The 14,676-nt window shown below is 39.0% G+C and overlaps 2 protein-coding genes across 2 annotated transcripts; one reads left to right on the top strand and one right to left on the bottom strand.

The window, feature by feature from the left end:
• The first annotated feature begins 281 nt into the window (after window positions 1-281).
• Window positions 282-6,917, top strand: LOC129360719 (cofilin-2-like). The gene is made up of 4 exons (XM_055031099.1): window positions 282-412; window positions 4,923-5,233; window positions 5,308-5,384; window positions 5,981-6,917. Exons 1-4 carry the CDS (start codon window positions 410-412, stop codon window positions 6,091-6,093), a joined length of 504 nt encoding a protein of 167 aa, XP_054887074.1. The 5' UTR covers window positions 282-409; the 3' UTR covers window positions 6,094-6,917.
• A 1,305-nt stretch (window positions 6,918-8,222) lies between these two features.
• On the bottom strand, window positions 8,223-13,662 carry LOC129360819 (serine protease 23-like). Its single transcript, XM_055031255.1, has 2 exons — window positions 13,449-13,662; window positions 8,223-10,673 (listed from the first exon to the last, which is right to left on the bottom strand). Exon 2 carries the CDS (start codon window positions 10,660-10,662, stop codon window positions 9,541-9,543), a length of 1,122 nt encoding a protein of 373 aa, XP_054887230.1. The 5' UTR covers window positions 10,663-10,673; window positions 13,449-13,662; the 3' UTR covers window positions 8,223-9,540.
• Window positions 13,663-14,676: the final 1,014 nt, after the last annotated feature.

Below are 14,676 nucleotides of genomic sequence, written 5' to 3' on the forward strand. Positions count from 1 at the left end.
ACTTTTAATATCTCAACAACGAAAGCTGCACAAACGACAATTTTAACGGCACAAACCTGCACTAACGGAGCACCAACGAACCAGCCCACTTTGGTTTGTTTTGGAGCTATATGGGGGGATGGTGAACTCTGATGACCTAAAAAAATAATTTTTAATATCTCGGAAACCAAAGCTGCACAAACGAAAATTTTAACGGCACAAACCTGCACTAACGGAGCACTAACCAATCTGACTATCTGCTGGATTTTATGACGTAGGTGGGGTGTCAGCTTCACGTAGGTGCTCACTCCGGTTACGCCGCTACAGCCGGGAACGCGCTCCTAAGCGCGCTCCCGCAGTGTGTATATAGTCGTTTCGTCATCGGTCCATTCAATTTCTCCCAGACGCTGAACTGTTCACTGCTCTGACAATGGTAGGTGTTTTTTTTTTTTTTTTTTTTTTTTTTTTTTTTACTGCTCTATGTTGATTTTGTTCTCGTTTTAAACAACGTCGCGGCTCCCGTTCCCCATAATAGATATGTTTTGAAAGTACACGGTGTTTTCTTCTTTTAATAGGTCAGATTTGTGTTTACTTTTCTGGTGTTTTTGTTGGTTTAGCATCGGCTAACCGGCTGGCTGCCGCAGCAGCCACAGTTAGCAACCCAGAGGGTAAGCTAATGCTGCCCTGCTGGTTTAGCCGGTTATGCTTTCCCGATCAGTCACATGCGTTGTGATTTTTTTCCCCTTCAGTGAATAACCCCAGCAGGATACTTTCCTTCTGTCGTAACGGGGAAGATAAAGTACCAATTGCCCTGAAACTGGCGCCATTTCGGCTTTCTTGGTGCGTTTCGCAGGGAAAGGTGTGAGGTAACGGTCGCGGCGTTGCCATGACACTGCGCCGATGTTTTCACTGCATCGTGTTTCTGTTGTTTCACCTCCAGACTCGCCTCGCTGGCAGGTGCAGCGGCGCCTCATCTAGTTATAATCGTGGCGTTAGCATTCCTAGCTACTGGTATGACTGGCGCTAGCTGAGATTTATCCTTCTTTGTCTCTTCGCCGCCTCTGCACGCTCAGTTTCTGTCACCTCAGCGCTGCAGACGAAGCCAAACTGAGCCAATTTGTTTCTAAATAAAACATACGGAGTATTCCTTAACAATGCTGAATAAATAAGTGATATTTGACAGTGTGTATGTGGGTAGTTTTGCCTTATATAGCAAGCTAGCGCTCACATGTGCTGCGTTCATGGCCCCACCCTGAATTTGGTGCAAAGACCATTTTGTCTCCCACTGCTTTATAACGCCACTCTCATTTTTCCATGCTCTTTTGCTCGCTGTGGGCATATTTGTTTGCTCTTTTCTTCTGAAATGACGTCCAAAATAATCTAGGTTATGTAACATTAGAGTTAGCAGAGGCTAACGCAGACTGCCGCATCTTGTTTTGTTGCTGCGCATCCTGCCAGTAACATGAAGGCCCGCTACATCATTTTACCTAAATAGAGACGGCGATGTGTAATTCCTGCTGTATTAACGCGATCTAAAGTATGGAATTGAGATTTTACCTTATGGAGGTGGGAAGAGTATACAGAAATTTTACTCAAGTTAGGGTAGAAATACTTTGTAATAAATACTCCCAAACGTACTCCCCCTGCCCAAAATGTAACTAAATGTATCAAGTAACAAAAGTGTAAAAAACATGACTTATTTTTTTATTTTCTAGAAGATTTAGATCAGTTCTTATAATGATCAATTCACCACTCTAAATGTAAACAAAAGATTGACTCATTTCTGTCACCCACCAGTTAATTTACCACATCAGGCTTTGGGTGTAAATGTTTCATCATCTTTGGTTTCCAGTTTCCATCTGAGAACCCACAGCATTACACAAGTCTGTATATTACAGGGCCAATTACTGAATCTGTACAAAAAACAAGGAAAGATTGGTTTCTTGTGGAATAAAAACAAGTTAGAAAGATTGGTTTGGTCTTAGCTGCAACTAGGCTGGTTTTAACGACTATTGCGTCCCGCCAATTGGTCTGTAAATTCCTCAACCACACCTGATCCTATATTTTTGTTTCATTGTCCTTACAAAAGTAAATTGAAACCAATTAAAAATGAAATTGGCAGGTCAGACCTCTAAGCAAACTCAACCTGTAGGAAATTATGTTCAGTTTTTACCATTTCTCAGATTTAAAGGTTTTGTTTTTATTATATGAAGGGAAAACGTTCTAAATGTCAAAATTGTCACAATGTCTTTTGGCAGATCAGATGCCAGTCTGTCCTCTGATTGTAATAATATTGCAATTAACTTTGAAAATATAAACTACAACACACTTCTTCTTTTCAGTCAAAATGGGAAAAATAAAAAAAAAACAGGAAATCTGTATCCGTCTGGAAGAGCTTGACCTGCGAATCTAAGCAATGTGTGTTATTTTAGTTTCAATTCAGTTTTAATGCTTGAAAATCACTTTATACTTCTGAGTTTTTGTTGCAGATGCTTATAAACGCTGACTCATTTGAACTTGTTTCTCCCCTCTGAGTCTGGTATGAGCAGAAATGATGAAAATGCTCTGTGTTAAAGGTGTGAAGGCCTTGCTTTAACTCCAGCAGGTAATGAAGGCTTTGCACACTGGGAATGTGGATCCTGAACTTTGAATTGTGTAATAAATGGTTAAGATTAGATAAGCAGAGAGCAAAGTGAAGCTCTTTTGAACAAAGAAAAACTTCATGTTCACTTTTAAAAAAGGTTTTTTTTTTTTTAAACCTAGCAAAGCAGATAAATAAAAAGAGATTTAAACTAAATAAAATGCAAATTTTTGCATGTGGAAAATGTCAGTTTTATATTTAAGCTGTCTGATAGGAAGGTGGGATTCTTATGGATTCTTAACCCTTTAATGAAAAGTTCAGGAAATGGGGGAACATCTGCACCTGGATGATGTAATAAATATTAAGGAAGTGTTTACCTCTTAAGGTGTCTGCTGGTTAATGATTCCCACTACGAGCTTTTAACCCCCTGAGCACACAGATGCATGCTGCAGTCAGCTCCGCTCCGCTCCTGTCTTTCCTGGCCTACTTCCTCCTCTTTGTGTTTTTTCCACTGTTATGTTTGTCGTATCGGTTTGAGACGGCGGTTTCTCCACATGAAGTGGCTAAGGAGAGTCAGGAGACTTGACTGAGTGTCTTTATGGGCCGTTTGGGACTGATTTGGATTCGGTTTTTATAAACAGAGGCTTTATTGTTTGGGTGTTTAATTCCCGACTGCAGCCTCTCACACATGGCCATCTTTGCCGCAGGAATGCATGACACAAAGACACTTATGTAATGTTTTATACCTACCGGCTGACTGGGAGTCACAAACTTATTCAGATTTAGACATTAAATATTTTTATTTATTATTAATTATATTGATTAAGTTGCTTGTTTTTGTTTGTTTTAGGTTGCTTCTACCACACTATGTTTGTTTATGTCAGAGTTTGGTAGCAACTAGTTACATTTACTCTATTACATTTATTAGTTACTCTTTAAAAAGTTACTTTTATGAGTAATTTTATTATGAAGTATTTTTACTTTTACTTGAATAAGATTTCTGAATTTTCTACCCACTGAATGAAAAATAAACATGTTTTCATCAGACACAGACCTGCAGTTTTTGTGAAACTTTCATAAGTTTTTCTTTTTTATTATTATTGAAAGATTTGGGAAAATTAATTTTGCCTGATTTTATTATTTTTATGTTACTTATGAATTATGTCATTTGATTGTCATTTTCATCCTTAAAATACAAACATTTTGCTTCATCCGATGACGTAAATTTTAAATATTAAATGATTGATAATTCGATCAGTTATTCTGTCCTTTTTTTACTTGGGTGATTCTTTGGTACTTTTGCTTGAGTACATGTTGCGTCTCTCCTCTGGAGTATTGTTTGGGTTTGGGTCTATCTTGGCGCTAGCTCTACTAACTGCTGTCGGCCGTTCGTGGCCACACCTTTTTCTGCTCCCGTCTGTCTTATCAGTCGCCGCCGTTGGGAGGATTCGTGTCGCGCGTGACGGTCACATGTCGCCCTCTCAGGTTCCTCGGCTCCGTCGCCTCTGCTCAGTCACAGCTGGCAAACGTAAACCTGCAGCAAACGCTTTAATCAGCACAACTTGGTTTCTATTTTCAAAAAGTTATAGAGCGTCTGTGTATAAATTAAGAGGATGTTTCTTCAAACTCACCAGGTTTCAGGTTTTCTTCAACAAAATATAAAATTTAGCATTTTTAAGGAGTTAAACATAATATTTCCTGTTTAAAACAAAATAAATGCTTCAGGTTCCTTGATTGCAATAGTTTTATCTCCAACAGTAACATCATTTAATCATATTTTTGAATTTACTGATATTATTTCATGCTTTTGCAAAACATTGTTGTAGAAAATGTTTTTACAATTTTTTGTATTTATTATACTTTACATTTAAAATTTATTGAGACAAAGATACATCAAAATTCTTGTGACGTTCTTCACTGTAAATAATAAGCAATAGAGTAAATGGGTAATTTAAAAAACACATTTTCCATATTTTATAATCAGAAGACAATAACAAATTTGTTGGACAACAAATTGTCCCGGAAGTTATTACAATAAGTGATAATATTGTTTTTTCCAAGTATTCGTGTAATTAAAATAATAATAATAATGCAGGAATACATTCTCAAATATGAATAAACTTTAAATTAAAATGACTATTTATTTATTTTAAATGTCCAAAATAAATAAAAAAACAGAAATGACAAATAAAATGAATTATGAATTCTCTGTAAACAAAATTATCCTTCAAAAAAAGCCCCAGACTGAAGACGTTTGTCATTATTTTTGGTATAAAGAGAGGAATCCTTCTGATCTATCATTTGATCAGTTAATTGATTGGGTCGGGCCCGGCTCCGGTTAAGGTGTTTTCTGTTGACGCAGGCCTCCGGTGTGAAAGTCACGGATGAAGTGATCGCCATCTTCAACGACATGAAGGTCCGCAAGGCTCAGGCGAATGAGGACGAGAAGAGGAAGAGGAAGAAGGCCATCCTCTTCTGCCTCAGCAAGGACCTGAAGAACATCGTTCTGGACGAGGGCAAAGAAATCCTGCTGGGTGACATCGGCAACACCGTCAAGGACCCGTACCAGGACTTTGTGAAGATGCTGCCGCCTGACGACTGCCGCTACGCCCTGTACGACGCCACCTACGAGACCAAAGAGACGAAGAAGGAGGACTTGGTCTTCATCTTCTGGTGAGGATCGTTGTTGCTGAACTATTCTCAGAGAATCGTGGCGATGGATTTAAACTTTTCCTCCTCTTCCTCAGGGCACCGGACAGCGCTCCGCTGAAGAGTAAGATGATCTACGCCAGCTCTAAAGACGCCATCAAGAGGAAATTTGAAGGTGAGCAGCGCGCGACGGGAACTTTATTCGGACGGTTTCCAGGATTTTCTGGATTTTCTTCCTTTAAACATGTTTGGTTGGTTTGGGATTTTGAATTCATGATGATCCAAGTCGATTCCTGTGTTTATCCAACATTTGCTCTACTTCAGTCCATCTGGGTAACGGCATCAAGCCAGCTGAAGGTTTAAAAACCGTCAAAATGTTTCTGTCTGAAGTTTAAAGTTCTTGTTTTTAGATGCCAGAGACAGAGCGGGGTTTTCTAGAGATGTGGGGCAAAATCATTTGTAGCTGTGATGATGAGGATGATGAGGATGATTCAATCTAGAGGTGCAGGGAAAAAAAGTCGACACTATCAAGAATTGCAATTCTTAGTTCTGGGAATTATGAATAGATTCATTTACTCCTTTTACTAATTTAAAATGGCTGAAATTTGTCCTGTAGGATTGACTGGTCATTTTGTTTTTAAATATCTTGAGAATCAATAACTGTATTTTTTAATCACAGAGATATTAGTCAGAATAATCAGGTGAAAACCTGGCCTCTCATTAAATATTCCCAGTTTTTGACGGGTCAGTCTATTTTTTATTTTTCTCCAGGCATCAAGCATGAGTGGCAGGTGAACGGTTTGGAGGACCTGAAGGAGCGACGCACGCTGGCGGAGAAGCTGGGCGGCTCGTCGGTAGTCACCCTGGAAGGATCTCCTATATAAACAAGCCTCTCCTCCTCCTCCTCCCGCGGCTTCGGTCGAAGCCTCTCAGACACATCTGTTGGGTTTAGCTGTTCATTCCAGTCGGGTTGGAGAAAACGGGGCAAAAGGAGAACCAGCGTCATTTGTGGGACTCCTGGGGAGGGCGACCTGGGGTGGGTTTGGGGTCAAGTGACAAAGAAAAACACAAAAAAACACAAACAGGCAGACTGTTCCAGTTCATGCAACATAAGGATTATGAACAAAACACACCTAAAGATACTAATGATGAAGGATGGTGATGAAGACGATGACATTTAAATGCACTTATTCACGTTTCTGGACAGGGTTTTGTTCTTTCCACTTGAAATATTTCAGCGAAAGGGACAGTTCTTAAAATCATGAAAACTATTCCAACTACATTTTATTTTATTTTTTTGCCAAACTTCTAGTTAGGTTTTGTGTGTAGTTGACACTAGGCGTAGTATGAACTAATTCACTCTTGTTTGCACAAGACGGATGAAAACCTCTGGGGGAAACACGGTTAAATATGTTTTTGTCATTCTGTTTGGTTTTTGGGTTGTTTTTGGTTTTGTTGTTTTTATGCAATCCCTAAAACTTGAGTGATTCCGTTTTATTTCCTGTTGTGTCGGAGAACTCGGCATTCGATGTAGTGAACATAACATTCCTTGTACTTGTTAAAAAAGGTTTCCTCGTTTTAAAAAGCTTTGTGGTGTTGTTGAAGGTTTGACGCGGAGCGACGTGTAAATGAAGGACAAGCAAACTGAAGCGAAGGGTGGATGTTTTGTATCGTCTCCTTATCTCTAATAAAAGCACTAAACTACTGACTTCTTCTGCTTTTTGGTTCTTTTAAACTGGATATCAGTTACTTAATTTTTTAAAATATATTTTCTATTTGTGCTGCATAAACTGACAAAAGATATTTTAAGTGTTTTGGAAAAATCCATCCATTATTTATTAATCTAGCAATCAGTTTGGTTATCGGCCAGTCATTTTATAATTTGTTTTCAATACCATCTGTATTGTTTCTCTGTCCATCCAGTTCATAAATTGGTTTGTCCTCCCATTTATCCGTCGTCTTAAACTACACGCGCATTTTTAATACAGAAGGGAAAACGACATTTTTCAGTTTGAAAAATGTAAAATTTAGTTTGAGATTAATCCCAGAAATTATAGAAAAAGAAAATATCTGAGTTTCAAAAGTTTTGAAACTGAGGTATTCTTGTTTCTTCTAGAAAATAATATTTTTCTATATCTGTAACTGCAACTAATTATTTTAGTATTTGAAATATTGATTTATTCTGATTAGTTGGATTGAATTCTCTATAATTTTTTTACTGAACTAAAGTCATAATAGAAAAACATTTAAAAAATACAAATTACATTTTTTAAATAAAGTAGAATACATTAACAGATGCAAATAAACATTTTTTATTGCCTAAAACTCAGTAATGTTGCATTCTTTTAGAGAACACCTGATCATAAAAGATGCATTTGAATGTCAAAAATATTCTAACATCAACATGGAAAAATACAATTCAAGGCTAATCTGTGTATATGTTTGGATTAATCAATGAAATTATAGAAAAGGTAGTTCTTAAATCATTCTATTGTATAATTTCATCTGGGTAAAGCTAAAGTTATGCCACTTGAGGAGTTTTGGGTAGAACATATTTACAAAAGTTATTTTTTGAATCTTTAATGTAAATGTTTTATTGTTTTTTTTTTTTTGCCATTTTGCCTTAATTACTGTTCTGACTACATTCTTGGTCTTTCTTTTCTTTTTGTACTCCAGTTAATGATTGATTACAATAATTAGCTGACAATTATTTTAATAATCAATTCACTATTAATCGTTTCAGTCCTATTTATTCACTTTACCTACTGAGGTCAATATATTTTCTGCTGTTTTCACATTCGTCCTTCCATCTCTGAATATTAATATTTCTGTTTGTACATACATACAAGAAGAGTATCGGTGGTAAAAAGTGTGTTAATTCTTTAAAGAGCAGCAATTTTAATCGATTAATCTGCAACATCAATTAGGCTCATTCACAGTTGAGAGTTGCAGTACTTATTGTGGCCACATGGGGGCAGTCGAACTCCTCTTTACACCAAAAGGACTTCACACAAACAATTAAAACTCTGTTTATTAAAATATCTCAAGCATTCGTGAAAAAATAAAATTAACATTCTGTCCTAACATTCAGTCAACTATGAGAAGTCTAAAGTGTCCGCCAAAATGATAGGAAGCAGTTTTATTGTTTATTTGCTCTTCAGATGCGTGCAGGAGGAGCTGTGTTATAAATGGAGAAATGCCAAAACCACCAAAGCGGGATGCAGATGAAAGTCGAAGGGAGATTATAATTTATCCTCGGTAGATTACAGTGATCGACAGCGGGACGGCTGCTGCGCCAGGAGAAAGTGTTTTTTTCTTCTTGGGGAGGTTCAGCTATTATTGTGGAAACATTGACATAAATCTGACCGCAGGCAAAAATCAGAGCTGTGATCTCACTGGCAGATTTATTTAACGGGCGCAGAGGTTACCAATTAAACACAGGAGAGGGAACATGGAGCCAAATGTAGATTTTTTTTCCCTGATGCAAAGAAAGACCTACATGGAAATATTTCTGTTGCACTCAGATTTTTATAAGGTGCGTTTGTAAAGTTACATTGTCAAACCTTAACAGCAATAATCTGGGTTATTTGATCTAAGAGGGGAAAAAAAGGGTTAATGTTTTCACCATGATAATCATTCATTAATAAATGTCAGTTTCAAACTAAATATTAGCACACTGAATATTTAGCTTACTGCTAGCTAAATACAAACTAAGTATTTAGCCAGCACATTTACAAACGTATTTGCCAATTTCCCTCTGAGATTTGTAAAGTATCTTCGTTCATTCATTCAAATACTTGGTTTGAAACTTGGTATTTAGTTACAGCACAAAATAGTTTGCAGTAAATTAAGCATTTAGTTAGCAAGCTATTTAGTTTGAAGTCAAATCTTTAGTTGGCAAGCTACATATTTAGTTAACTAAATATTTATCTCCAAGCTATATGCTTAGCTTGAAGCTGAGTGTTTAGCTTAACTACATATTTAGTTAGCAAGCCAAGTATTTAGTTTTAAGTCAATTATAAATATTTTTAGCTAGAAAGTTAAATATTTAGCTTCAAAGTATTTAGTTAGCAAGACAAATAATTAATTTTAAGTCTTACATGAGGAAGCTAAGTGTTTTAAAGTATTTAGCTCACAAATTAAATATGTGAAGCTAAATATGTAGCTTGCTAGCTACTGATATTCGAAGTATATAACTTCGAATAATCGAATAGTTTTATAACAGGGTAAATAAAACAAATGTATTGCTGTCAAGTTTTTCTGTAACTTTGCTGACTTCGCCCCAGGGATGGTTTGTGCAGCAGCTAAACTAAAAGTGACCCTGTATTGTCTCAGTCCTGCCTGCAGTCCAGTCGGTTCCCATGAACCCAGTAGCAGATCTGGGCGAACTTCAGCGGCGTAATGCGGACAGCCACGTTGTAATCCCGGTTCTCTCCGTCGATCTCCAGCCACTGGTGTCCAGAGAAAATCCCGATCACCTTCCTCTCCCAGCGCTCCAGCGCGTCGTCCCACACCCGGCCGTAGACCCCGGAGCCGCTGGCCCCGGGCCGCGCGTCGCAGTGCTGGTAGATCAGGTCGCTGGACTCCTCCTCCACCGGACAGAACCGGTACACCAGCTCCCCCGGACGGTCGCTGTCGAACCCGGAGAAGTGAATGCGGTTCCCTGCCAGGTCGTCCGAAGAGGGCGCAACAGAGAGCCGCATGAAGGGGCGCCGGTGGGGCCACCGCAGCTCCAAAAGGGCGTAGTCAAAGTCCATGCTGACCTCATGCGGGCCCTGGATCCAGCCCTTCGGCACCCGGGTGCGCTTCACCCGAACCCAGCGGACCAGCGGCTTCTTGTTGGGAATCAACCCGGCTTTGGTGCCATTTACGGACGGAGGAATCAGGAAGCCCACCCTCAACTTCCGGGCTCCATGAACGTAATCCTTCCCGTCATGCACGCAGTGGGCCGCGGTGAGCACGTGCTGCTGGGACACCAGGACGCCCGTGCATCCGGTGGAGATGCGCACCGCCGTGGAGAAGGGATAATCCATCAGGAAGTCGTCACCCTGGATGTTAAAACGCCCGTCCGCCCCGTAGATCTGCCGCTTCATCCTGCGCTTCAATCGTCTCCTCCACGCGGGCGCGTGAGTCGGATGAAGAGCAGCATCATCATCCTCCACCTCCACCGTGGTCAGGGTGCGGAAGCCGTCCGCGTACAGCGTCTCGAAGGCCAGTTTGTCCGTCATTTGCTCCTCCTGCTCGGCTCGGTGGAAGCAGCTGGAGTTGCAGCGGGTGGTGAAGTCCAGCTGGGCCTCGGCGCTGAAGCGCGAGCGGGTCAGAGGTGTCGGTGCGTGGGGGACCAGGGTGGGCACGAGCACGGGTTGGTGGTGGGGAGGCTGGAGGAGAGAGAGGGTGAAGGGGAGGAGGTGATGGAGGAGCAGGTGAGTTGAGATGGTGATCTGAGGCGTCATGGTGGAAAACACTGGAAAGATTCACAAAATGATCATTTAAAGGGGCAGTGTTGTATTTTCTGAACACATATTGACATTTTATAGCATAGTCAAGTTAATGTTGCCTTCAGTTGTATATACATATAATTTAACACCTTCAAACTGGACTCTTTAAGAAACTCCTTCTCTTTCCGACACTCAACCTTTAGTACATGTCATCACAACGTTTCTCCATAAACCCTTCAAGAACAAGTCAGGGTTTCCCCCGGTAAACTTACTAAGCCTGGAGGTTGAGGCGTGAGGGCAGTCACTTATTCTGGGCTTTTGGATTAAGAAATGTTTAAAGTTGACAGGAAATTTGAAAATATCACTTGATAATTATTTTATTAGAAGATTAATACATGAATACTGACTATAAAGTCTTTAAAATGAAAACATAAAAAAAAAAAAGTTAAATAAATATGCAATGCTAAGCCTGGTGGGGGCCCAAGTAAAGCCTGGTAACCCGCCAGACTTATAATACACTGGGGGAAACCCTGCAAGTAACTTATATAATAAGCTCAGCAGATGCACAGTTCCACCAGGTGTTTGCTAATTGCTGCTGCCACTAGTCTGCAGGAGCTGAGTTGGGCAACTTTGGGAAGGGGAGCCCTTTGAGAGCCCTACTTGGTAAAAGCAAGCGTTTAGGCACTCCCAAATGGTCTCTATTATCAAAAGATTTCTCAAACATGTACAAAAGAATAAAGGCAACAATCCAGGTATTTTTGATGAGGGAATAACATAAACCTCAACAAAGTTTATTTGACATAATACTGCTCCTTTTAGCCTTATTAACAGAGAGTTGAGTGGAAAGAAAAAAATATAAAAAAACCAATTTAGAAGTTTGAGGGAAATTTACAAGGTGTGCATCTGTCCTGGTAAAAGTGATCACCTTGATCTTTTCCATGTTTTATGAGTTAAAACCACAAATTTGTAAATAATTTTATGTGATTGTGATGCTTTTTGTTTTCTGACCACTTTACTTTGGTTATAATTAAAATAATACTGTAATTATTCTAAGAATTGCACAATCAGGCTCTGATGCATCTTAAAAACTGATGTTTTTTATTGTAACATGACAAAATCTGAATCATTTAAAGCGATTTTTTTCTACACAATTAAGGGCTGGATAATAAATCAATAACAATACATTCTGTGATAGATGATCAATATCCAGAGATAATACATCTCATAGTTTAGTCAATATTCAATACATAGTTTCCACAAGTCTGAACCAGAAGTTATATGGAGCACTGAGCCGCCATCTTTGTAGCCAAGTGCAGCTTCAACACCAGCAAAAATAAAGAACATTTAAAAGAAGTTGTAATATATTTTTATTGGTTAGAAGTTGGATACGAATGAGGCAAGAGCTAGTGGCTTGTTTGTTGTTGTCAGAGCAACTCCTATGACAACAATAAGCAAGCCAGATTCTCTGCATCGTGCGGGTCGGTCCCAACAGCAGAGAAAATGTGTTTCTGTCACACATTGGTCAAGAGTGTCAATATACTTTCTTTTTGTTGATCTCGAAGCCATGCTTCATCTCGGCTCTGTGCTGCATTTGCCTACCAAGATGGCGGTTGAGACTTTTGAGATATGTACTGACTGAACTTCAACCCAGAACTGCACAGAATTCTGGGAGATGTAGGGAGAGAAATGACTTTAGCCACCTTTTCACAGGCAGCTTAGCAAAATTGGTGGCATCAACTCACTCTTTGGTTACCTAGCAACCCACTCACTCTTTGGTTACCTAGCAACCCACTCACTCTTTGGTTACCTAGCAACAACCTGCTGAGTAGCAGCAGTTTCAGGTTTCACCACTGTGCCTCATATTGGCTTGAAAGTAAAAGAAGATCATGTTTTTTAATATTTCAGATATTTGAAACAGAAAAACAATAATCAATAATTATTGATTTTGACTCAGCCATGTTGTCCAGCCCTAATTGCTAAACTTCTGCAAGTAGTTGCAGCTCAGTGTTGCAATCCGGGCCTGAAGTTGGAGTGCGGAGACAACAATAACCCTTTTGTTCCCTCACTATAGATTACCAGGATAATAATAGGATTTCACCCGATGGAAGCAAACAAGCGTTTTAATGTCTGTTTGGCTCAACAAGCAATGAACAAATTCCAGAGAAAGGCCTGTAATAAAAAGCCGGCCAGGTAAAAAGGTTGCCATTCATTAACAGCGAGGCTTTCAGAGCAGATTAACAGAGAAAGGAGACACTGGATCCCCGCTGTGGATCCCTGGGCTCGCATGGCAGGACTATAGCAGGTGTGCAGAAAAGTGAAAAGCAGCAAGTCGAGGCAGGGCGGCAACACAGATCATTACTCCTGAAACAAGACAGGGTGGGGCACGTCCACACACCTACGAGCTGCCACACACAAGCAGACAAGAAGAAAAAAGAAATGCAGATTTTCTTTTTTCTTTCAGGTATGAAGCTGATTTCTTTCGCTTTTGAACTGGCAGAAAAGTTGTCTTCCTTAGATTTTTACATTTACATGCTGATTCTATTCAAATGTTTTGATAAAACATGGAGCAAAAAAAATAGAGAAAAACATTGGTTGGGGTTAAATTTGTGTCATAAAGATGAAAATGTGAAATTCATCTGAAGCTCAGTTTGGCTATGAATGCAAAATAAACAACAGCAATTAGTTGTATTCTTCACGTATGAGTTTTTTTAATTTTGAAAGAAGCAACCAGGTTCTGACTTGCAGCAGAAAACTTGAAGCTGATTCTGTTTGTAAGAAAATTGTTTTATTTTGATGCCTACCTGCTGATCAGAGGCTGTGGATCGGTTCACATCCCGGTCAGGTTTTCCTCTCCATCAGGTTCATTTCTCCAGGGTTCCCTCATTATATCCGCAGGTAAGTTTGTCCTCTTCCTCTCTTGTATTCCTACTCTCTCCTTTTCTTTATTCTGAGCGCAAATGCAGCGCCAGGTGCGCAGTGAATGTGCGGAGCTGCTCTGCAGTCTGTGCGGTTCAGTGACTAATGCGCGTCTGCAGGATCCGCTCTGAACACAGGCGGGTTTACCCTGACCCAGACCCTCCTCATGGTCCTAGCGCCCCTCTTTCACGTTCGACCCGTCAGTGTCCACCTGGAAAAGAAAATATTCAAATATTTAATCCAAGCTCATATTTATTGCGATAACTTGACAGAACTGATATTAATTAAATAAATGGGACCCCAGGATTTGACCTTGGGGTTCTCCAAATGTGACTTTTGATTTTTCTATTGTTGAAACAAATGTCATACATTTGCTCCTGATATCCAAGTATTTTTATATTTATTTTCTGTTACAACCAACTCAAGTGAATTTTATTGGGATTTATGGCGTAAAATAAAATAAGTGGTTTATTTTGTTGTTGTTTTTTAGCAAATATTCTCACATAAGTTCAGTTTAGTCTGAATCATTTATTTTCCTTAATAAATCATTTTAAAAATAGGTTACGTCAAGGACTTTTAACCTCAATGTTTATTAAAAATCCCCAAAATATTCCAGGCAGATTAAGATTTTACATAATTTATATTCAACCAAGAAACTCACAAAATACCAAAAACTAACTTAAAGTCAATTTAAAAGAATTACAAAAAATGTTTTGTACTTTTTAAAAGAAAAACTTAATGTGAAGACCAGTTCACTTTTATCAATAATCTTTGGCTAAATATTTGTTGGCATCTCACCAATCAAACCAGATTCTTCTTGTGTTTTAATGGTTTTACTTCCTAATCTTTTTCTTCTCCCACAGATTTATTGTCTGGACTCTGACTCCATCCAGGCAGATTAAACTTGCTGTAAAACAAAAATATTAATTAAAATCTAAATAGAGAACATTATTACAGTTTTTGAAATCACTATTTGTGTTTCCTCTAAAGCTTCAAGCACTGATTTGACATGTTTACTTGTGGAAATGTGCCTTTACTTGTACATAGGAAGCGTTGATGCAGAGAGAGTTTCACATTCGCATGACTCAGTAACAGATTATATATATTTGTGAT

Source organism: Poeciliopsis prolifica, unplaced genomic scaffold, assembly GCF_027474105.1.
Source record: "Poeciliopsis prolifica strain line A6 unplaced genomic scaffold, Auburn_PproV2 SCAFFOLD006, whole genome shotgun sequence".
Lineage (NCBI taxonomy): Eukaryota > Metazoa > Chordata > Actinopteri > Cyprinodontiformes > Poeciliidae > Poeciliopsis > Poeciliopsis prolifica.

Bases quoted from the DNA above. Each gene is read 5' to 3' on its own strand.
- LOC129360719 (XM_055031099.1), top strand. The intron at 5,234-5,307 runs GTGAGGATCGTT...CCTCTTCCTCAG, and splicing joins GACTTGGTCTTCATCTTCTG to GGCACCGGACAGCGCTCCGC. The intron at 5,385-5,980 runs GTGAGCAGCGCG...ATTTTTCTCCAG, and splicing joins CATCAAGAGGAAATTTGAAG to GCATCAAGCATGAGTGGCAG.
- LOC129360819 (XM_055031255.1), bottom strand. From the start codon at position 10,662: ATGACGCCTCAGATCACCATCTCAACTCACCTGCTCCTCCATCACCTC.